At 39.3% G+C, this 25,201-nt stretch overlaps 1 protein-coding gene across 1 annotated transcript; it reads right to left on the reverse strand.

Moving 5' to 3' along the window:
- Positions 1–1,611: 1,611 nt before the first annotated feature.
- Positions 1,612–25,201, reverse strand: LOC122747659 (torsin-2A-like). Its single transcript, XM_043993566.1, has 2 exons — positions 25,118–25,201; positions 1,612–2,689 (listed from the first exon to the last, which is right to left on the reverse strand). Exons 1-2 carry the CDS (start codon positions 25,199–25,201, stop codon positions 1,646–1,648), a joined length of 1,128 nt encoding a protein of 375 aa, XP_043849501.1. The 3' UTR covers positions 1,612–1,645.

Raw genomic sequence — 25,201 nt, forward strand, 5'->3', positions numbered from 1 at the left:
AACCCCAAGATGATGTGGCACAATTCATTAAAATTCTCTTTCACTGAAGGCATTTTTAATAGGTTGGGAGAAGATTATCACTTTTTTTACATCCACAATGCTGAGCTTCCTTTCAATGGACACATTGCTCCTCTGCTTTTTTCTGATAGAAAAATTCTTGAGTAAGTGACCATGAAATGTAGTTTAGTCTAAATGCAAAGTAAAATGGAACATGGATCATGAATTAGAAGTTTTTAATTTAGACTATTAACTGCCATTTGGTCATGTAGTATATTTTTATTTATACATTTGCTTAAAGATCTTGTTACTCAATTTGGTAAAACTGTCCCATTTTCTAGTGCTACTTTATCTTGTAATTGCTATTATTGAATACAAGCATAAAGAGAAGCTAGAAGTTGTTGGGAGGACAGGATAAGGTATATTGAAGCATTTTGCAAATCATCAAGGACAATACAAGTATAAACATTACTTTTATTATTTCAAATTCATATTAAATGCGAAATAAGTGTAAGATAGTTGGGAGAAGGGAGGACACTAGCAACTGGAAGGATAAGGAAAAAGACCTGTGGTACTTCAGTTGTGTCTTGAAGGAAGTGAGGGATTCTGGGAAATAGAGGTGAGGAGGAATGGCTGGTGTAAAGAAATGGAAAAGAGAAATGGAGTATCATGTGTGAGGAGCAGAAAGATGGCCATATTGGTTAAACCATAGAGTATGGGAGGGAGAGTAATCTCCAATGAATTTGAGGCCAGGTTGTGAAAAACTCAAAGTCAGATAGAGGTGTTTATAGTTTATTTTAAAAGCAATAAGGAATCACTAGAGTTACCTGAATGGGGAAGTGAAATGGTCAGATCTATTCTTTTTTTTTGTCCATTAAATAGATTTATTTTGTATCCTCCCCCCTTTTCTTGATTACAAAATTAAAAAACATTAAAAGCAGTCTCTGTTAAAGAACAGAGTTTGCTAGACTGAGGCAGCCTCAGAATCTCTATCTTTGTGCCTGCTGGGGTGGGAAGATAGTTGGGTCTTATGAAATTCCCTGGCTTCCTGGAGTTCCCCCAGTCAATGGGGAGACCAGAATGGGAGAAGGTGGGAAGAGGGGTATGTGTGTCTGTCTAAGAGGGGGAAGTTGAGACTGGAGAGGAGCACATGAGCCTGGCAGGGGGTCCTGCAGGTCTCTGTAAGGGTGGGGGAGATGACTGACAGATGTGGTCTCTGAGTCACTAAATCATAGCATCAATTGAAATAAGGCTCGGAATTGGGTTGGGAGAAAGGGAATTGGACTTGGCTCAGATGAAGCTGTATTTTGGCCAGGAGTTTTGGGCACAAGGCAGGGGGAGGTGGAGTTTGGGGAGGGGCAGGAGGGCCAGCAAGGCCATGATGTCCTCAAACCAGCAGAGCAACATCCAAATCTTCCCCTGCCCCAAACCTCTGCCACCATCAGTCTGGAAGGTACCTAAAGTGGCAGAAACTAGAACTACCTGTCTGCCCTTAGCCCTCTGCTCCTCAGGCTACCAGGTCTGCCCTGTTTACTCTCTCTCCGGAAGGCCTGGGGCAAAGGCCATTGTGCCAGCAGCAAGTCAGGACCAAAGCTCCCAGGCAGAGTCCCTTGATAATCACGAGCAGGTCAGCAGGGGCAGAGCCCACTCAAAGGAAGAAGGTGATTCGGGAAGCAACAGTCTTGCATCCGTTGGAAGAAAAAAGTCGTTCCTTTTCAGGGAAAAAGGCAGTCCTGTCCAGTACAGCCCGGACCACTTCCTCCTCCTGCTGCTGGGCCAGGCCCAGCTTGGCCAGTTCGTTGGTCACACAGTGCCGCACATGGTGATGCTGGAGGGGCAGGAGGGGGACCAGAAAGTCCAAGAGCCGGTCTTCTACAATTGCCGACTGCCAGAAACCATGCTGAGGATTGTTCACAATGGCCTTGGAGATGGCAGGATCTAGATCCTGAAGCTGGAGCTCCTCTTCGTCTTTGCAAGCATGCCAGGCATCCAGTGCTAGCTGATTGATTTGCTCCCTGCCAGCATTGCTGAGGAAGATGAAGATGGCTTTTTGGTAGTTGGTACCATAGACTACCCATGAGGGTCCCAGGAAGGGACGGAGCACTCCTAACAGCCCTGGGTGCATCTTGTCCACCTCATCAAAGAGGAAGAGGAAATGGCCACAAGCTGTGAGGTTCCCCAAGATCCACTGCTTCAGGTCACTCTGGTAGTGCTCCAACTGGTCTGCATGGGGAGAGTGGATGACAGGAGAAAAGTGATGCACGTGGGGACTGGCCATCCTGCCCTGGAACAGGTACTGGACCAGCATGGAGCTGCCTGTGTCAGTCCAGCCGTGGAAGGACATCACTAGCGGCTTGGCTAGTGCCGGATTCTCTACAAAAGCCTTCAGTCCCTTCATCACCAGTTGTTTTACCGGATGCTGCCCGGCCAAGTGCTGGGCCAAATCACACTCTAGGCCCCGGAGGTCGGGTAGGAAGTCACACTTGCAGAAGGCGCTGAAACCACATCTCAGCGAGGCCAGGTTCCAGGTGGCAGACACCAACCCCAGCAGCCCCAAGAAGCAGAGCAGCCGGGCCCAGGTCAGGCCGAATTCTGCCGCCGTCCCCGACCAGCAACAGCTTGAGCCGGGGCCGTGGCAGCTCCTAGCCAACTCTGGCCACCAATGACCCAGACCTCCCCGCCTGCCCCAGATCTATTCTTAAGGAAAACTACCAGGGCAGTTCTGTAAAGGGTGGATTAGAGTGGAGGGAGATTTGAGGCAGGAAAACAATTTGAAAACTATCAAAATAGTCTAGGTAGGATGGGACAAAGGCCTAGACTAAGGTGGTAGATGCATGAGTAGAGAAGTGGGGTTGGATGTCATATATGAGAGGGTAGAAAAGGAAAGATCTGGCAGCTAATTGGAAAGGAGTAATGAGGAAGAGTGAAGAGTTAAGGATAACTCTAGAGATTCTGAATTTGGGAGAATAGAAGAATTCTGGCACTCAGTAGAAAATGGGGAAGTTTGATAGAGAGGTGGGCTTGAGGAGGAAGATAAAATGCTTTGTAAACTCTAGTGTTATGCAAAGGTAATTGTTGATACCAATGAAAATGTTTTCACTCTATATGTATGCCTATATTCAAAGCAGTTTCATCTGTCCTCAATGCTGACTTCTATACAAATTGGAGGCATCTTTATATCATGCCCAATTGCTGATGGCATTCCCTCCTGCTCACCTAAATTTTCTCATACAAGCTATTGGCTAGCTAAAAAGCAGAGAATTGTCACAACTAGGTAGTCCATTGACCTGGAAATTACTCATTACTTTTCTCAAGTACCTGCAGCTGGAGTTTCTGCTTTGTATTATGGAATTAACATCTCTCCCAGTTGGGTTCAAATTACTGAACATTAATAGCATTGCTTTGCCATCCCCTGTTCATCCTCTTCTGATTCTGACCTTAAACCTTACCCTTGACCCTCATAATACATGGTAATCTCACTTAAAAATGATTGGCTGTTTGTAGCATGTTTCTTCTTACCGTTTTTCCTGAGCATGATGGAAATTGGAAACCTGCTTATGCAGAATTCAGGTTACATTGTTCAGTTTCTCTTTGTGTCAGTGAGATTATAATTGTACTGCATGATTGGTTGTTATTTTTCCTTCTTTAAAAATAATACAAACTTGCTTCTGTTAGGGTTTAAAGCCAAAGTTTGAGGCCAGATACTACCTCTGGAGATAACTTGATAGAAAAATGACTTATTTTCTTCCTTATACAAGGATTGTAGAATAAGGAGGGAGAGAGAAGCATCTAGTGTGAGTAAGAAAAGCTGGGTATGACGCCTCGTTTTGTCCCTTACAACTGTGTGACCTTGGGCAAAGAATTTAGCTTTTCTGTCCCATAAATTCCTCATCTATAAAATGGGACTAATAATGTTTACTCTACTTATATCTCCTCATCCCCTTCCAAATGACTGTATTTTTTCTTTTTCATCACTGACTCCCTCCTTCTCCACTCTTAGAAGCTATTTACTGCTGCTACTCCATCACCACTTCTAATTTCCAACACTGTTACTCTAGCTATCTGTTGTCTCTGCTGCTGCTACTCCTTCTAATCTCTGAGGCTCAGTTTCCTTTTCACTCTTTATCTTCTATCTTGTCTTTTATGTCTTTTGCTGCCTCTCCAGAGCATTTTAGATTTCATGGGAAAAGACTGGCTTTTTATAGACAGTGCCAGCTAACCACAGTGCTCTTTCCCTTCTGGTTGTCAAAATCACCAATCCAAGTCTGTTGGACGTAACATTTCAGTCTTCACTCTTCTCAGCTATTTTAATTGCTATTCAAAAGTTTTTTTTTCTTTTCCTGATGCTAGTCTAGAGTTTTTTTTTTTCTCCTCTTACTTTCAATGTTGTTATCTCTCTGGTTTCTTGCTGAAGTCAGAAGGCAAGTTCTCTGAATGTTGGAGGTTTTGCCATGATTCTTTTGTATCCTTCAATAGTATGTGCTCCCACACAGTGGATGCTCTATAAATACTTCTGGTTTGATGGATAGGTTGTTGACTTGTTCTATTTCCCCCCAGGCCTGCCAATATTCCCTATTTCCAAGTACAATCAACTCTCAATTGTTGACACTAGTATAGATTTAGAAAATCCCAAATGGCAAATTATCCCTGCCCATGCGAAGATTATAGCCCTAGAGTTGTGACAGGATACATGCTGGTGAAAAATACACACAATCACAGCCAATTAAAATGTACCATGTACCACACCCGACTGATTGCTGTTAATGTGGAGGATGGGACTGATGATGAGGTGGGAGACATCACAAATGGGAGGCATTCCATGCAGTTGAAACTAATGACCCCTTTCATATTCCCATTTCTAAAGAGTTAAGGTTTGTTTCTTATTATTCTTTAGAAATTAAATTCTCCACCAAGGATGTGGGGAAAGACCCTCAGGGACAGTGATTATCTAATAATTAACTTTTTTGATTAATGGTAAATGCATGCCTGGCTGTGTTTTGTACTGCATTCTCTTTGGAAATCAGATTTCCTCCCTGGGAAAGCTCTTTTTTCTTGTTTATTCTAATATGTACATCATAGCTCACTTTAAGAAGATACTTGCTTTTTTTCAGAGGAAATAAGCCAGTGAGCAGTATCATTATTTTTGTTTGTTTGTTTTTTTTTTTTTTTGTGGGGCAATGGGGGTTAAGTGACTTGCCCAGGGTCACACAGCTATTAAGTGACAAGTGTCTGAGGCCAGATTTGAACTCAGGTACTCCTGAATCCAGAGCCAGTGCTTTATCCACTGCGCCACCTAGCCGCCCCAGAGCAATATCATTATTACTAAAAACCTCAAAATTTTTTCCATATGTAGAATCTTTAATTAAAATTTCTCAACTATTTTCATGGAAGGGCACAGGGTCCAAAACTGTTTTCTTCTATTCTCTCCCTTTTTCAAGCTTTGACTGTAGCCTCACAAATTCAAGATAAACCAAATTCTACCCTTCCCTTAATGCTCTGTTTAAGTCTCACTTCGTCCATGAAGCTTTCTGACTCTTGCAGTATACACCAGTCTCTTTCTATTATGAATTTAATGTCTGAACTGCTGTACATATACTCTTCTCAACTAGCTTTAAGTTCCTTGAGGGAAAGGACTATATTTTATTTTTAAACAAGTAGGTATTGAGTAAAGATTCAATACATATTTGATATGGTGGGAAAATGGGGTACAGGGTTGGGGTAGGAGTTGGGGTAAGGGATCGGGTTCTTGGGAATTCCTCTTTAAAGAATTACACCCTCTTGCACACAAAACTTAGAATAAAGTGATAGTTTATTTAGGAGCAAGGGAAGGGAAGGGTGGGGGGAGGGAAACCATGAAAGAAATCCTTGGACTTTTCATGGGGAGATTTGGCATAAAGCACATGGCTCAGAGGTACCAAATCTCCTCGAACAGGAGACTGGAAGGTACCTTTATAGAGGACTGATGGGCGTGGACCATCTGCCCGTGAAAAGTTCCTTTAGTGAGAGAGGAGCATCGCCCGCTGGTGGTAGTGGTGACTAAAGGAATTGGGTGAGGGGTGGGCTACAGATCCCTCTTCAGAACGCAAAGGCCGCAGTCACACCCAAATTTATCTCCCCAGGGTAAGGGAGACCACAATGAAGGGTAGGATTCTCAAGCTAGCTCAGTCCGATTTGGTTCAGCTTATCTCTCTAGGCGTTATCTGTCCTTTGGTTTAGTTTCTCAAGGAGATGTGCCCCAGAGAATTTCTGGGGTGCTCTGCACCCCATGACATATTTGTTAGATGAATGAAAGGATTTATAAATAACATGAACATATAGTAAAACCTGTACATTGAAGTGAGAGTATCATGGAATTATCTGGAGAAGTAGATACATCTGGTGAAATAGGCAAAGCCTCCTAGTAGAGACAGATTTAGGTTGTATTCTAAAGATTTGGAAAATTGAAGGAACACAAGAAATGGCTGGTTGGGTCAGTCACATGGTCCATACAATCTGATATTCTGTCCCTGACAGTGGCACTAAAGGACAGATTAAAGAAATACATTATTTTTATCTGTGATGCAAGACTCAAGGCTGAATATTAACTCCCAGAAGAGACAATAGTTCAAAGTAAGGTGGCTTTAAAATAGAGGGAATAAAGGGAAAGGTTCAATATATCATGATATGGCTTATAGGGAAATTGAGAAGTAATGTCTACCATGCAAGGACATTCTGTCAATAGTATCAGACCCAAGTCTCTGAACTCCATTCTGTGAACTGTGACCTTGACCAATGTTCAACTCCCCACTTGGAACCTTTAGTTTCCAATCATTTTTTTGAAAGACAATATGACAATCTGCACTTGGTATTGGTAGGAGCTGGATAAAAATCATGCCTGATTTGTTATGAGAATTGCAAAATTTACTGAGAACTGATTCCCTACCCTGTCCCCTCTTTCCAAGGCAATTCATTCAACCTGGGGCTGACTGTCTTTGTCATTTTCAGACTCTTGATGGACTTATGGACCTTACCCCAAGCAACTTGTCCCCTCCCAATGTTCCCCACCTTGCTCCCTGGACTTTATGTCATTATGTAAAAAGGGTCCACCTACATTAAGTAGTTTCTATTCAGAGTCAGTAATGCCTATACTTAACTTAGGAGCAGTTCTATTATTTCTTTTGTCAAAGGTTCATTTACATTAATTAGCTATATGTCACTCTGGAGCAATCTTTTGTTTCCCTTTTTGTTCTGTTACCCCATTAAAAACCCTGTCCTCTGTTCCTATCTTTGGGTATTCCTAGCTTCTGAGCTTTGCAATACCATGAACTGTAGTTCTTCTGCCCCATTAAAGACCTTATTTCTCCTATATTGATTGTTTCCTTAATTTCCAGGTTAACAGTTACATGTAAGACCTTAGGCAAGGTATTTATCTTTGGGGCTCAGTTTCCTCATCTATAAAATATGGACAATAATATCTGCAGCACTTACTAAACAGGACCATTGGGAGGATCAAATATGAGAGCATTTTCAATGTTCTGTCAACCCCAGATAGCTATAGAAATCTCAGTTTTTACTGTTCTTGTATACTTTGCTTAAGAATAGTCTATCATCTGATTTTGATTACACTAGATTAAAATGTTTTTGTACAAACAGAAGCAATGCAGCCAAAATTAGAAGGGAAGCAGAAATCTGGGAAACAGTTTTTACAGCAAGGGTTTCTGATAAAGACCTCATTTCTAAAATATATAGGGAACTAAATCAAATTTATAAGAATTCAAGTTATTCCCACTTTGAGAAATGGTCAACATATCATTGTGGCCTAGGGGCTTACTGATGTGGAAAAAAGTGAGTCTTAAGTAGAGCTTTAAAAAAATTGATAGGAGGCAGAAGGTATTTCCAAGGCCAGTGGAATAGTATTCACAAAAGCACCAGGGTTGTGGCAAGCAAGGTATGTATATAGGAGGATGAATTGGAGACAAGTAGGAAGCTTTTGAGGGCAATTATCTACCTAGAAACTATGATTTTTCCATGTCCCTTTCATATAAAGTTCATCAATCTTAGTAGATTAGGAAAGCCAGTTAAAGGATCTGAGTTCACATCTCACCTCAGACACTTACTAGCTGTGTGACCCTGGGCAAGTCACTTAACCCTAATTGCCTTAAATATCTGGGGCCATCTCCAGTCATCCTGATCTATATCTTGGCACTGGACCCAGATGGCTCTAGAGGAGGGAATAAGGTTGCTGACTTTACAAAGCCTCCCTTTCCCCTCCCTCTCACTTAAAATGCACTTAACTGAAAGCCACGTTGTCACCCTGATGTCTGGTCCTCTTTGGGAACAAAGGATAAACAACAATAATAACCAATCTTTGACCAGATGAATAACTGATTAATGGTAGCTTAACTGATTCATTAGCTTTGGCCCTCTTGCCTTTGTCCAAGGACCAAACTACATTTTCATTTTCCTGGAACCTAATGCTACAAAGAGTCGTGGACAGTGTTAATTTGAAAATTTGATATTTTATAAATTAAAAAGGCTAGAACCAAGGGAAGATGAAGAAAAAGTTAAATAAAGTTAAATTCTCTCCCCACCCCATCCACCAACATGCACATTACATATCCTCAATTTATTGTTTTTCCGTTCGTATTGAACAGGCAGTTTTCAGTTGAAGAAATCAAAGCTATCTATTGCTATATGAAAAAATGCTCTAAATCACTACTTATTAGAATAATGGAAATGAAAACAACTCTGGGGTACCACCTCACATCTATCAGATTGGCTAATATTACAAAAAAAAGGGAAAATAATAAATGTTGGAGAAGCTGTGGAAAAATCGGAACATTAATGCATTGTTGGAGTAGTGAACTGATCCAACTATTCTGGAGATTATGCCCAAAGGGCTATGGAACTGTGCATACCCTTTGACCCAGTAATACCACTACTAGGTCTGTATCCTAAAGAGATCATAAAAAAAGAAAAAGGACAAACATGTACAAAAATATTTATAGCGTCTCTCTTTGTGATGGCAAAGATTTGGAAATTGAGGGAATGCCCATCAATTGGGTAATTGCTGAACAAGTTGTAGTAAATGAATGTAATGATATACTATTGTGCTGTAAGAAATGATGAGCAGGCAGATTTCAGATAAACCTGGAAAGACTTAAATAGATATCATGTTGCTGAGTGAAGTGAGCAGAACCAGGAGAACATTGTACATGGTAACAGCAATATTTTGTGATGATCTGCTGTGATGGACTTAGCTCTTCTCAGCAAGACAATGATCCAAGACAATTCCAAAGAACTCATGATGGAAAATGCTCTCCACATTAAGTAAAAAGAACTGTGGATTCTGAATGCAGATTGAACCATGCTGTTTCTACTTTTGTTTTTGTTTTTTCTTTTTGAGGTTTTTCTCTTTTGTTCTGATTCTTCTTTCACAAGATAACTAATGCAGAAATATGTTTAATGTGAATGTACATATGTAACCTATATCACATTGCTTTCTGTTTCAGGGAGGGGGAAGGGAGAGAGGGAGAAAAATTTGGAACCAAAAATCTTGTGAAAACAAATGTTGAAAACTATCTCTACATGTAACTGTAAAATAATAAAATTATTTTATGATTAAAAAAAGCATAATCTATCTATCATCAGTCTGGTTATGGAAGTGACTCTATTCATTGAGTCCTTTTAGTTTTTTACCCTTATTCCTCTCCTACTTCTTATCTCTTCCCAAACCCTCCTCACCAATCTGCATTTTCAGAGATTCAGTTGCATTTTCCAGATGCATCATTCTGTAAGGAATATAATTCCAAGTTCTGTTTTTGCTGGTAGTACAGGATAGTGGAATAGAATATAATATTGTTATATATTAACAAATTATATTATTTATATTATTATTTTACTCTTTATTTATGTGAAGAGCATTTTGTGTGATTATATAGTTCTTGGGTGTGTCTTGGCATGTACACTACCAAGTATTTGATACTGTCTGTAGTTACTCTTTAAATGGAACTTCTTTTTCTATCTCTTCCTGTTAAGTTTTCTTGGTAATACAAAGAAAGGCTAATGATTTGTGAAGGTTTATGTATTTTATTTCTTGAAACTTTGCTGAAGTTTTTAAATGTTTCAACTAGCTTCTTAGGTGACTCTCTAGAGTTTTCTAACTGACCTATCATATCATCTGTAAAACTATTGTTTTGTTTCCTCATTGTCTATGCTTATTGAATTTCTTTTTTGTTTTATTGCTATAGCTACCTTTTATAGTATAATATTGAATAATAATGGGGATAATGGATATCCTGACTTTACCCTTGTTCTTCACATTGATTACTTTTTTTTTTTTTGAGGCAATTGGGGTTAAGTGACTTGCCTGGGGTCACACAGCTAGTGTGTAAAGTGTCTGAGGCCGGATTTGAACTCAGGTCCTCCTGAATCCAGGGCTGGTGCTCTATCCACTGTGCCACCTAGCTGCCCCTACCCTTGTTCTTATTGGAGAGTTGCTAGTTTATCCCCATTAGAGGTGTATGGGGTGTTCAAGAGAAGACTTGTACATCTGGGGTTAGGACTACAGATCCCTTTTCAGGGCAGTTCATCCACTTTTGGTGTTCACTTGCCACCCTGCTCTCACCTGTGGCTCCAAGATGCTATAGCATGTCCAGTCTCCATACCCTGGTAAACCACTTTGGCAGAGAGGCTAAACTAGGTTGAGGGTACCAACAGGCCTCAGACCTGTTGGTGAGTTAGCGGGGGGGGGGGGGTATCTATCTCAAGCATGTGAAGACTTCCCCAGTAGAACAGGCAGATGTGAACATTTTGTTTCAATGGGCCATGAGGGCAGCAGAAAAAGGTGATGTAGGGTGCTTAGAGCTTGGTCAGATACCAAAGATGCCAAGATCATCTACTGCATGTATATCCATCACCAGTCATCTTGACTTTTGTCTTGCCACTGGACTCTGATGACTCTGGAAGAGAGACTGAGGCTGATGACATCACACAACTCTGCCTCATTTAAATTCAATTTACATATGAGTCACCCATACATAGGTATCACCCATTCCATTTTACTATTTCATTATTTTATTATTCAATATTTTTAGAATTTTATCATCTTATTAGGTTACTATTCAAGTGTTTTATTTTTTGTCATTTTACTATGTTACTATTTTTACCATCTTACAACTTTACATGCCTTGAAGTTCTGTGGTGATGTGCTAATGACAAAGTAGCAGATGTGGATACATTGGGAGCTGTAGTCATAATTCTGTATACACAGGTAACCCAATCCATGGTTCTGTTACTAAACTAAAGCAGGAGAGGTAGGTAGTCCCCTGGGTGTCTAAGCAGCCTTCATAAGGATCACACTGCTTATATCCTGGCATGAGAAAGGGAATAGAAAAGGGAATAGAAATTCCTAATAGATTTCAGAAAAACCTGGAAAGACTTACATGAACTGATGCTAAGTGAAGTGAGCAGAACCAGGAGAATACTATACACAGTTACAGCAACATTGTGTGATTATCAACTGTGATAGACTCAGCTCTTATCAGCAATGATCCAAAACAATTCTAAATAACTTAGGATGGAAAATGCTTTCAACATCCAGAAAAAAAATCGCTGCAATCTGAAACCAGATTGAAGTGTGAAATTTTAACTTTTTTATGTTTTTTTTTTCTATCTTGTGGTTTCCCCCCCTTTGTTCTGATACTTCTACAACATGACTAATGTGGAAATATGTTTAATATGAATGTACATATGTAACCTATATCAGATTGGCTGCTGTCTTGGGGAGGGGGTTAGGGAAAATTTGAAACTCAAAATCTTACAAAAATGAATGTTGAAAACTATTTTCACAGGTAATTGGGGAAAAAAAATCCCAAAATTCTGTTAAGATTTAAAAAAAGAAAAGGTGCCTTAAAAGTGTCTGCTTCACCCAATCCTGTTCACTGTGCTAGGCAGAGGTCCCAGCATGGAGCCAAAACAAAAGAACATTTCCAAATACTCTTGTGAAGTTGGTGTGTTATTTTTTATTCACGGGTGATAGTGCACTTAGTGCAGCCTCTGAGGCTGAGATACAACAGAATATGTATCAATTCTCTGCCACTTGTGTTATTTTTGGCCTGACAACACCAAGAAAACAGAGGTTCTTCATCAGCCAATACCATACCATTAATACAAAGAACCATCAGTTATAGAAAATGGAGAAATTTTGAATGCTGTGGATAAGTTCATTTATCTTGGCAGGATATTTTCCAGGGATGTGCATATAGATGATGAAGTTGAGGCACGAATTGACAGAACTAGCTCAGCATTTGGGAGGCTCTGAAAGAATGTGTGGGAGAGAAAAGGTATTAGGCTGCCTACCAAACTGAAGGTCTACATAGTCATTGGGCTGGCCTCATTGTTGTAAGCCTGGGAAACCTGGACAGTCTACCACCAGCACCATGCCAAAAAATTGAATTATTTCCAATTGCATTGTCATGGGAAGATTCTGAAGATCACCTGGCAAGAGAAAGTACCAGATGCTGATGTTCTCTCTTGAGCTGAACTTCCAGGCATTCAGTCTATACTACATAGAGCACAACTCTGATTAGCCAGCTGCATTGTTCAAAGGTCAAAGGGACATTTGTCTAAAAGACTATTTTACAGAGAACAAGGCAGGTGCTTACATGGTGGTCAGAAGAAGTAATACAAAGATACTCCAAGGTCTCTCTGAAAAACTTTGGCATTGATTCTGAGACATGAGACACTGACACAGTATCATCCAGCATGGCAAGCCCTCATCAAAGAAGGCCCTGTGCTCTATAAGTAAAGCAGAATTGTGGTAGCTCAAATATTCATATAGACTATTTGTGCTCAACATGTGGTAGAGACTTCCAAGCTCATATTATTATGATCAGCCACAGCTGGACACACTATACACTGAACACTGAACCTGACATCATGATGTCATTTTGGTTCTCTTTGAGCATGAAGAAAAACCAACAACAAAAACAGTTACAGATAATGCTTGCTGATGGTTTTAGATGAATACTACTTATTATTTCAATAAAAGGTCAATTTATTCCTGTGCTTTCTAATGTGTTTTTTTTAAACAGGAATGGGTGTTATATTTTGTCAGAGCTTCTTCTGCATCTATTGAAATAATTATATGATTTTTGTTGTTTTTGTTATTGATGTGGTCAATTATGCTTTTAGTTTTCCTAATATTGAAGCTATCTTCCATTCCTGGTATAAATGTAGCCTTGTGTAATGCTTTTTGTGATGCATTGTTGTAATCTCTTTGCTAGTATTATATTAAGGTATTTGTATCAATATTCATTAGGCACATTGCACTATAGTTTTCTTTCTCCATTGTTTCTTTCCCTGGTTTAGATATCAAGACCCTACTTGTGTTATAGAATTTGGTAGGACCCATTCTTTACCTATTTTTTTCAAATAGTTCATACAGTATTGGGATTAATTATTCTTCAACTGTTTAGTAGAATTCACTTGTAAATCCATCTAGTTCTATTTTTTTTTAATCGGGGAGCTTATTTGTGGCTTATTCAATTTCCTTTTTTGAGATAAGGTTGTTGAATTATTCTATTTCCTGTACTGTTAATCTGGGCAATTGTATTTTGTAAATATTCATTCATTTCATTTAGGTTGTTGGTTTAATTACCATAGAGTTGAGCACAATATCTTCTAATAATTGCTTTAATTTCATTTTCATTGATTGTACATTTACCTGTTTAATTTTTGAGGCTAATAATCTGCTTTTATTCTTTAAAAAAAATCAAACGAGCCAATGATTGATCCAGTTTGTTGTCCCCCCAAAAAAACCCAGCTCCTATTTTTATTAACTTCAATTTTATTAATTTATTTTTAGATTTTTAGGATTTCTATTTTAGTGTTTATCTATGTATATTTAATTTGTTGTTTTTCTAGGTTTTTTAAAGTTGTATGACCAACTCATCGATCTAATATTTCTTTTATTGATGTAAGTAAGCATTTAGAGTTATAAAATTTCCCGTAAAGTATTGCTTTGGTTGCATCCCACACAATTTGGGATGTGGTCTCATTGTTGTCATTATTGTCAATGGAATTATTGATTATTTCTATGATTTGTTCTTTGATCCACTCATTCTTTAGGATTAGATTGGTTTCCAATTGCATCATTATCTGAAAAGGGTGTGTTTAATATTTTTTTGCTTTTATGCATTTGCTTGTGAGATTTTATGCCCTGATACATTATCAGTTTTCATAATGTGCCAAGTGTGTTAAAAATTATTTGTGGTAAAAATTATTGGAGTTTTAGCTCACTCATTTGGGAGGGGCCACACCTGGCCCACCCTGAAGTTACATATGCTACTGAGGTCAGAAGGAGAAAACTCTCCATAGGCAGTTTTCAAAAGACCTCCCCTTTTGGGGGAGAATTATTAAAAGCTCTCTGAATGGAGGCTGAGGCACTTCTGGAATGCTAGTTGGACATGAGCTGGGGATTGTATAGACTTAGGTTAGAGCTAGGAGAATTTATCTGTATTTCTTTTTCCCTACTTCCTTATCTTTGATTTTTATTAATTTCACCTTTGTTGTTTAATTAGTTCCCAAGTAATAAAATCTGATCCTTTTGTGGAAAAGAAGCTGTAAGGCTCCTTTTTTTTTTTTTTTTTTTTTTTTTTTTTAGTGAGGCAATTGGGGTTAAGTGACTTGCCCAGGGTCACGCAGCTAGTAAGTATTAAATGTCTGAGGCCAGATTTGAACTCAGGTACTCCTGACTCCAGGGCCAGTGCTCTATCCACTGCACCACTTAGGGGAGGAAGCTTTGAACCTAGAGGTCCCTCATTATTTCTGGGACCCCAATAGTTTGGTGAGTCACCCAATTAACTTTCCATATATTAGATTTGGTCCTCACACAAGCATAGCTGAGAGGAAGGGATACTCCTTTCTATTCTCATTCAATATTCTCCAGAGGTTTATCATATCTAACTTTTCTAAAATTATGTTCTTTTCCTTACCTTCTTACTTATTTTATGATTATACTTATCTAGGCCTGAGAGGGGGCAAATTGAAGCTTCCTAATAGGAACTTTACTAATAGTAGAGTTTTACTGCCTATTTCCTCCTAAAATTCATTTAACTTTTCTTTCAAGAATTTGAATGCTATGCCATTTAGTGAATATATGTTAAGTATTGATATTGATTCATTGTGAATGTTGCCTTTTTAAAATTTATTTATTTATTTATTTTGTGAATGTTATCTTTTAACAAAATGTTTTTCCTGATTATCTCTTTTAATTAGGTGTGGTTTTGTTTTTGCTTTGTCTGAAATAATGATTGTACCCCCACTTTAACCACAGCTGAAAAATAATAGATTTTGTTCCAGCTCCTTATTTTAACTTTCTGTGTATTTCTATTTCAACTGTGTTTCTTGTAAACAACATATTGTTGGATTCTGGTTTCTAATGCATTCTGCTATCCTCTTCCATTTTATGGGTGAGCTGTATTTGTTAATTGTGTATTTCCCTCTGTACTATTCTCTTATATTTATCTGTTAAAGAGACAGATAAGTCCCTTACCCTATTCTCTTCTCAACAGTTCAGTTTGCTTCTGATCACTGCCTCCTTCAATTTACTCTCACTTTTATTCCCCCCTCCTCCTTTCCCTTAGCTTCTTTCCCTCCTACTTCCCTTTTGGGTCAGATGAATTTCTATGCCTAAGCGTGTATATTCTTCCTTTCTGATACCAGTTCAGAGGAGAGTGAGATTTAAATATTTCTCAATGCCCCACTTTCCCTTTTATTGTTTAAATTTTCCTTTATGCACCTCATTTATGTGAGATAATTTTTCCTATTCTTCCTCTCTTTTGTCATCCCTTTTCCTTTTTCTCAGTGCATTCCTGTTTCTCATCCTTCCATTCTTTTTTTGAGGTCATCAAAATAGTAGTATCATACCCATGCCCTCTGTCTAAGTAGACTCTGTCTAACTGCCCTACTGATGATAATGTTCTCAGGGGGTGACCTGTATCATTTTCCAAATATGAATTTAAACAGTTTAATCTTGTTTAGTCCCTTATAATTTCTCACTTATGCTTTTTTTTTTTGAATGGTTCTCCTGGGTCTTGTGCTTGAATGTCACTTTTTTTCTTTTTTCTTTCTTTTCTTTTCTTTTCTTTTTTTTTTTTTGCGGGGCAATGAGGGTGAAGTGACTTGCCAAGGGTCACACAGCTAGTAAATGTCAAGTGTCTGAGGCCAGATTTGAACTCAGGTCCTCCTGAATCCAGGGCTGGTGCTTTATCTACTGTACCACCTAGCTGCCCCGAATATCACATTTTCTTTTCAGCTCTAGTCTTTTCATAGCAATGATAGAAAGTCCTTTAGTTCATTAAAAATTCATTTCTCCCCCCTCCCCTGTAGGGTTATACTCAGGTTTTTTGGGTAGATTATTCTTTATTATAATTCTAGCTCCTTTGTCTTCTGGAATATCATACTTTAAGTCTACTCCTTTAATCTGGTAGCTACTAAATCTTGTGTGAGCCTAACTGTGGCTTGGACTTCCAGGGCAGAGCCAAGATGGCAGAGGAAAAGCTGTGACTCTCTGAGCTCCTGACAAGTCCATCTAAAAAAAATTGCCATAAGACAACTCCTATAGCAGCAAACCCCACAAAAGAACAGGCTGAGACTATTTTTCAGCCAAAGACAGCTTAAATAGGCATCAGGGATCATCTGCTGTATGAGGTGAGAGAGGAGCTCAGTTCACAGTGCAGATCCAACCCCAGGCAAGCCATGCCTCTGGACCCTCATAATCTTCAGCTTCAGTGGCTTTTTCTGAAAGTCAGCTCATGGACTGGTGAGAGGGTCCAGTGGTTGGCCAGGAGAGAAATAGTAGGGGGCCTCTGCTGGAGCAGAGGCAGGAGAGCTATGGTGTTACGGAGAAAGTGGTTTTGAGTGGCAGTGGCCTGGTGGGGGAGGGGCACAGGCATGCCAAGCTTTTGAACATAAAGAATCAGATTTCAATCAGATTTCTGTTTCCAGGTTAAAGAGAAAGTGGGCCTGTGGTTACTTACAGGCCAGGCGGGCTGAGAACAAACCTAAATTTTACCACTTGTGACCCCCTGTAGCTCGGGACAGTGCATTCTGGAAGCAATGCTCCATGTTAATAAGGAATTAAAAGCCAAAAAAAAAAAAATAGGTGGGCAAGATGAGCAGGCAGAGAAAGCAGCAAACCATAGTTTCTTTGGTGGCAAAGTAGATCAAAGTACACCCTCAGAAGAAGATAATAAAGTCAGAGCTCCTACATCCAATACTTTCAAGAAAAATATGAATTGGTCTCAGGTCATGGAAATGCTCAAAAAGGACTTGGAAGATAAAGTAACAGAGGTAGAAGGAAAAGTAAGAGTGATAGAGGAAAAAATGGAAAGAGAAATGAGAGTGATGCAGGAGGGTCATGAAAAAAAAGTCAATAGCTTGAAAAGCCAAATTGGCCAAATGGAAAAGGAGGTACATAAACTCTCTTAAGAAAATAATTACTTAAGAATTAGGATAGAGCAAATAGAAGCTAATGACTTTATGAGAAATCAAGACACAATAAAGTAAATCCAAATGAATAAAAAAACCAGCAGGCAATATGAAATATCTCCTTGGAAAAATGGCTGACCTGGAAAATAGATCCAGGAGAGATAATTTGAAAATCATTGGGCTACCTGAAAATCATGATCAAAATAAGAGCTTAGACATCATCTTCCAAGAAATTGTCAGAGATCCTAAATGGGTCTTAATGGTATTTTACTTATTCCATTTTAGCTGCTTATAGTATTTCTCTTGACCTGTGAGTTCTGGATTTTGGCTAAAATATTCCTGGAAGTTTCATTTTGGAATTTCTTTCAGAAGGTGACTAATGCATTTTTTCAATTTCTTCTTTGTTCTTTGATCCTAAAATATCTGGGCAGTTTTCCTTTATAATTTTTTTGAAATATGATGTCTAGGCTCTTTTTTTTGAGCATGGCTTTCAAGTAGTCCAATGATTCTTACATTATCTTTCCCTGATATATTTTGCCAGTCAAGAATTTTCCTTATCAGATATTTCACAGTTTCTTCTATTTTTTCAGTCTTTTGTCTTTGCTTTATTGTTTCTTTATTTCTCTTGGTGTTATCAGTATCCAATTGGTCAATTCTAATTTTTAAGTAGTAATTTTCTTCATTATTATTTTTTTTACTTCTTTTGTATAGAAGTTAATTATTTTTATAATTTTCTCTCATTTAATTTTGTAATTTATCATCTGCTAGTCTTATTTGATTTTAAATTTTTTTTGCTCTCTTTATCACTTTCTTTAGCTCTTCTAGGAAATCTTGTTAGTCTTCTGTTCAATCTGCATTTTTTTTTTGAGGCTTTGCTTCTAGATGTTTTCAAGTAGTTGTCTGAGTTTATATCTTGAGCTTTCCTGTCACCATAGTAGCTTTTTATGGTTACATTCTTTTTCCTTCCTTCTTTCCTCCCTTCCTTCTTTCCTCCTCCTCCTCCTCCTCCTCCTTCTTCTTCTTCTTCTTCTTCTTCTTTCTTCTTTCTTCTTTCTTCTTTCTTCTTCCCCTCCTCTTCATCCTCCTCCTGCTCTTCCTCACTCCTTTGTTCATGTTTGTAGTCTCCTTCTTAACTTTGGACTTTATGTTAGAGTTGGACTCTGTTCACCTCTGGGAGTGTGTGTGTGTGTGTGTGTGTGTGAGAGAGAGAGAGAGAGAGAGAGAGAGAGAGAGAGAGAGAGAGAGAGAGAGAGAGAGAGAGAGAGAGAGAGATGTCTTTTCTGTGCTTATGTCTATGTTTTTTATGTCCTGCTGCTGCTTTTATAGTTTGGTCTAGGGGGCCTATAAGTTTTCAGTGCCTCCAAAGTGCTGTAATATGTGGAGAGGTATGTTCATTGCCCTGTTGGTATGCAGGTTCTTGACCCCTTTTGGGTCTTTTGGCTTGTGTGTGGTTGAGTTTCCATAGACTGATGGTGGACTCAGTCATGTTTAGCCTATTGCCAGGGTCTATAGCTTCAGACTGACTAAACTGCCAGCTCTTCCTTTGTTTTGGTTTCCTGCACTGTTTTATCACATGGCAGGCTTATTGTGGGGTTAAAGGTTACCAATTTGTCACTACTTTTATTGGCTCAGAGCTCAATAGCTTTGTTTCTTGAACTTGTTCCTTGCTCCTTACACAGTGGGGCTCCTGCTTCCTTGACTGGGACTACTCTTCTCTGTCCTGGAGCTGTGACTGAGAAACTGGGTAATGGGCAAGAAAGCTGTCAGATGGCATCATTTCCTCTTCCCAGTGCTAGTATGGGGGTTGCCTGGTTCTCTTTCTTCCCAAGTGTTTAGCCCCTTCACTGTTCTTAGTTATTGGGCTACTTCCTGCCACTACTGCCATCATCACAGCCTGTTGCTGCTCCCACATTTTGTTGGCTTGCCATTGTGCCATCCTCCTGGACACATCCAGTGTGTCCACAGATATATCTATCTATCTTTCTAGGTTTCCATTGGCTGGAAAAATGATTCATTGTGTCTTCTTGGCTTTCTCAATCAGAATTCAATTCTGGCATGCTTTATAGGTCATTGTGGAGGAGGTTGGTTGTATTGGTGCTAAGGCAAAATGTTACCTCATACTCTTCCATCTTGACTTCTCCTCCAGCCCATTCTTAAATCGAAGTGTCCCTATAATATTTGATCTTGGTCATTTAGCCTTCTGTTGAAGACCTCCATTGAGGCCTGGCAAGGTAGTGGGATCTACTTTTGAACCACTCTAATAGTTGTGAAGTTTTTTCTTGCATCATCATGTCTCTCTCTGTCATTCCAACTTAGGGTGCCTGTTTCTGTCTTCTTGGAACAAGCAGAACAAGTTTTACTTATTATAGCTCTTTAAGAGCTTGAAGTTAGTATCACTTTTCCCTGAAGTTAGTATCACTTTTCTTCTTCAGGATGAACATTATCTGTTCTTTCAAATCATCCTTATATGGCTTTGTCTTGAGACCTCTTATCATCCTAGTTACCCACTTTTGTATCTAGTCCTGATTTTTAGTCAGTCTTCAACCATTCATTAAGTATTTACTATTTTCCAGGCACTATGCAAACATGTGAGGATGTAAGGAAAAGCAAAGACGTGGTTTTTGTCTTTAAGGAGGTCACATTCTAGTGGGTGAGTCAAAATGCAAATAGCTATATACATAAAAAGTACATATACATCTATGTGCATACATATGTACACACACATCTATATTTATAGTCATATAATGTGAATGAAAGTAATCTCAGAAGGAAGGCATATGGGGCATGGGGTGGGGAAGGTGATGGGGCAGCAGCAAAGCCTTCTGTAGAAGGTAAAATTTGAACTGAATCTTGAAGAAAGCCAGGGAAGTCAGGAAATAGAGGTGAGGAAGGGGAGCATTTGAAATATTGGGGTGGGGGTAACCAGGGCAGAGTCACAGAACCAAGAGGTGGAGTACTGTGGGCAAGGAACAGACAAAAGGTCACTGTAACGAGATTGTAAGGTGTGTGGAGAGGAGGCAAGAAGATTGGAAAAGTACCAGAGGTCCAGCCTGGGGATGGTTTTACACTCAAAAAGAGGATGTAATGTTTGATCCTGGAGATAATAGGGAGCCATTGGAGTTTATTGCTTGATCTACAAAGTTCACTTGGACAATTGAGTAGAAGATGAATTGGACTGGGGAGAGACTTGCAACAGAGAGACCAACGAGAAAGCTTTTGAAATAGTCCAGGTATAAGGTAGTGAGGACCTGCATCAGACTGTGTTAATGGGTAGAAGGGGACATAGATGAGAGCTATTGTAAGAATAGAAACAGCAAGACCTAGAAATGGTTGGATATGTGGATATGTTGTGAATATCTTTCCTAAAACATGATTCTCAGAACTGAACACGATATTCCAGATTTGTATGGAGCCTTCTTGGACACTATATCTTTCTTTATGTGTTTTCTTTCTTTCTCTTTGACTACCATAACATGCTATTGACTCATAATAATATTCATGCTGTCTTGGAGTCTACTATAACCCCCAGATCTTTTTCACATACATTGTATAGCCATACTATCACTTATTTCATCTTATACATATGACTTTTTTGTAAAAGCAAGTATAGGATTTTAGGTTTATTTCTGTTAAATTTCATTTTATTAAATTTGTCCCCATAAATCAAGTCTACTGAGATTATTTTGGATCATGAATGCCCTTTTATTGTACAAAAGGCTTGGGGGAACTTAGTTCAGTGCATGCTCACAATGAACCATCTGTATGGCATGACAAGCAAAAAATAATACTATTGTAGGCATTATTAGAAATGAGTAAGTTCAAAGTCCTTTTGTAGTTGGCCCTTGGATAATACTTTAGTTTCTTCCTTTGTTGATCCTCTCCCAAATGTTCTTCACCATGCTTTTCCTTTAAGGGCTTATGGACTTCTTCCCACAAAACAAAGACCCTAAGAATTTGAAAAGACTTCAGTGACCATCAAGTCCAAATTGAACTTGACCAATAATCTCTTTCACTTAAGAAGATGCTTTCTTTCAATAGGACCTTGCTTCCCATCTATATCTTAAAATTAATGCATAGTCCTAACTTTTCAGTGGCCAAACTTTTTCTTCTCTATCACAGTCTTCAATGCTCTAATTTCCTTATAGGCTACTTAGCTTGCTCTTCTTCTATTCTTTTCTTCAAGAATCAATTCATATTCTTTGATAACTTGGAGAGTAGATGGACACATGCCATTAACTCCTCATTTTCCTGAGACCATGCTCCTGATAATAGCTGTGAAGAGTATGCTGGCTGAGACCCCAGTCTTACTTTAATAGGCAGTTTTAGAGACATTATCCATGAGGTTTTCTAAATCCTTCTCAAACCTGTTAATAGATTGGGATTGGGTTGGTTGTTTGACTCCCCCAGAGGTCAGATTTTTGGCATCTCCCCTACCTGTTTGGCAATTTCAACCATTTGCTTGAGACAGGTGGTTGAGAGAATTTAAAAGATATGCCCTAGTTAAGGTCCTCATTACCTATCCCCTTAACTTCTGCAATACCCTCTTAAATGGTCTTCTGTATCCTGCTGCCAGATTAATCTTCCTTAAGCTTAGCTACGATCATATCTTTACCTTGCTCAAAGCCTTCCCCAATTGCCTACTGAATTCGGTCTAAATTCCTTAGCCTGACATTCAGAGCCCTTTGTTCTCTGGCTCCAACCTGTCTTTATAGTCTTATCTCTCTCTAATACCCAATATTAAACCTGTGACAAAGTGGGACTCATCATTATCTGAACATACCTTTCTTTTTCCTGTATCTTTTGTTGCTGCTATTCCTTCGACCTGCCACTGCCCTTCCTCCTGTTTTTACCAACTGAAATGTTCCCCTTATTGTAAACCCTGCTCAAATTTCACCTCCTAGAGAAAACCTTCCCTGACTGGGGTGGGGGTGAGGGCAGAAGAGCTCCCTCTTTCTCCAACTACATATAGTTTCTCTAATACTTTAACTAGAGTGGAACATGATCCCATTTGGCCTTTCAATTCAATTCAATTCAAAAATTATTAAGAGCTTACCCAGTGCAAAACTTACAGGGGTAGAGTTTGTTTCTGAGACAGAAGGCTATATGGCAGAGGTAACACTTGAGCTGAGCCTGAAGGAAGATATGTATTCTATGTAGCAGAGATGAGAGAGAGAGACCCTAAATTGCAGATCTAATCATAAACTTCTTAACTTCCTATGTGACTATGAACTCCAGGATCTTCCTAGTGACATAAACTTCCTAGTGTTTTCCTATTAATTCCAAGATCTTCCTAGTCTGAGAGATGTTATACAAGACAAGGAGTTGGGCATAGAGTGGTGAGTGTGGGAAACAGCTAATAGTCCATTTTGGTTAGAACTGTAGTGTGCATGAAGAGAAGAAATTGACATCAGGATAGAAAGGATGCCAGAGCCCAGTTTGGGAATGTTCTTCCTTTTACTTAGTTACCTCATATTCTGCTTCTGTGTCCTTTTATTCCAAGTTCTGGGCAATATAACTTTACCTGTGAATACTTATGTTATTTTTAAATTTTTAAATTTTTAATTTTTTAAATTTTTTAGTGAGGCAATTGGTGTTAAGTGACTTGCCCAGGGTCACACAACTAGTAAGTGTTAAGTGTCTGAGGCCGCATTTGAACTCATGTACTCCTGACTCCGGGGCCGGTGCTCTATCCACTGCACCACCGAGCTGCCCCCTGAATACTTATGTTAGAGGGCAGTTAGGTGCTGCAATGCATAGAGCACTGGCCCTAAAGTTGGGAGGACCTAAATTCAAATCTCACCTCAGACATTTATTAGCTGTGTGATCCTGGGCAAGTTACTTAACTCCAATAACCTTAAACATCTGGGGCCATCTCCAGTTGTCCTGATATATATCTTGTCACTGGACTCAGATGGCTCTGGAGGAGAGAGTGAGGCCAGTGACTTTGCACAGCCCTCCCTCAATCAAATCCAATTCACAGCAAGTTATGACATCATCTCTCAATGTCATAGTCCTCTTCCAGAATGAAGGACAAACAACATAGAGCACTACACCTAGAGTCAAGAAGATGAGTTTAAATCCTGTCTCAGACACTTACTAGCTGTGTGATCCTAGGCAAGTTGCTTAACCACACTGCCTCAGTTTTCTCATTGGTAAAATGGGGATAATAAAATCACCCACCTCTTGGGATTGCTATAAAGATTAAAAGAGATAATATTTATAAAGTGCTTTTCAAACCTTTAAGTGCTATATAAAATCCTAGCTATTGTTAATTATTATGCAGGTTTCATAGAGTTAGAGCTCGAAGGGACCTTAAAGGTTATCTAGTCCAACCATTTCATCTTTTTTTTTTTTTTTTTGGTGAGGCAATTGGGGTTAAGTGACTTGTCCAGGGTCACACAGCTAGTAAGTGTCAAATGTCTGAGGCCAGATTTGAACTCAGGTCCTCCTGAATCCAGGGCCAGTGTTCTATCCACTGCACCACCTAGCTGCCTCCCAACCATTTCATCTTACAGAAAAATAAATCAAGGGCCAGAGAAGTTTCATGATTTGCCCAAGATCATGCAGGTAGTTTTTACAGAACTGAGATTTAAATTCCAGCCCTTTGTCTACACATCCAGTACTTTCTCCATGTCACTGCATTTTGAGCACAGCATCATGTGCCACCTGATGGGCACTTGATATTAGGAGACTCAGCTTCTGGTTCCAGCTCAACCACTAGTTAGCTTAGTGACCTTGGGTAATTTACTCAGCACCCCTGGACCTCAGTGTTCCAGTTTAAAAAATGAAGAGGTTTGACAAAATAACTTTTGAAATCCCTTCCAGCTTCAGTAGTAGTACATGATTCTATTATTTTAGAGATGATCTTTAAAGGCCGCTTTCGGCTCTAAAATGCTATGATTATTTTTTAACCTTCTTCTTCCAAGGGTACCTTTCCTCTTTATTTATTCTCTAAATATGCCAAACTTCTGACATTTCTGTCCTCCTGGTTTTAAAAATTCAAATTAGTCCCTTTATACTCCTGGACGTGCTGGAATTACGGAAAGTATAATCCGAAGCATTGTTGTTTCTTCTTGCTCTCTATGTACGTGACACATGTTGCATCCTATTATAGAAACAAAAGACAGACCTTCTCTTTTATCTGCAACATAGCGCTGGGACACTGATGCCCATTGTGACTGTCCCAGTCACGGCATCACATTGACAATTGTTTCCCCCTTTCCAAATTCCAGCTTACGTTCATTTTGTTCTGTCTAATTAAAAGCCACCTGCACAGAAAAGGCTCAGGGCTGCCTTAATGGGAAACTTTGCTGCCTGTCATCTGATAGGGCATCTTTTGTTTGAACCATTTAGGAATGAGCCAGGAAGTGGCTTACTGTGTCAGACAGCTTTTGTCTCTCGGTTGCTGTCCCTCCCCACTGCCTTGAATGCTTTAAGGACCACTTGCTAAAAGATTGTGGCCTGCCTAATTAATTGATAGGATGCTGAGGAGGGAAACTGTTACCTCCCATCTTTTCTGAAGGGTTCCTGAATGTGAGCTGTTCACTCTAGCTTCTTTCTTTAGGCACTCATAATTTGGCCCTACCTTAACTAATTTTCTACTGCACCCTCATAAGAATCCTGGTCTGGGTGGTCTCATCACTGTTACCTGACATTCCTTGCCCATTTCCACCAACATGCCTTCATTCATGTTGTTTCCATCACTTGATGTGCCCTCTACTTTTCTGTCCAT

This window comes from Dromiciops gliroides, chromosome 3 (genome assembly GCF_019393635.1).
Source record: "Dromiciops gliroides isolate mDroGli1 chromosome 3, mDroGli1.pri, whole genome shotgun sequence".
NCBI classification, from domain to species: domain Eukaryota; kingdom Metazoa; phylum Chordata; class Mammalia; order Microbiotheria; family Microbiotheriidae; genus Dromiciops; species Dromiciops gliroides.

Bases quoted from the DNA above. Each gene is read 5' to 3' on its own strand.
- LOC122747659 (XM_043993566.1), bottom strand. From the start codon at position 25,201: ATGGACAGAAAAGTAGAGGGCACATCAAGTGATGGAAACAACATGAAT. The intron at 2,690-25,117 runs GTAACAGTGATG...CCTTAAGAATAG, and splicing joins AAATGGGCAAGGAATGTCAG to ATCTGGGGCAGGCGGGGAGG.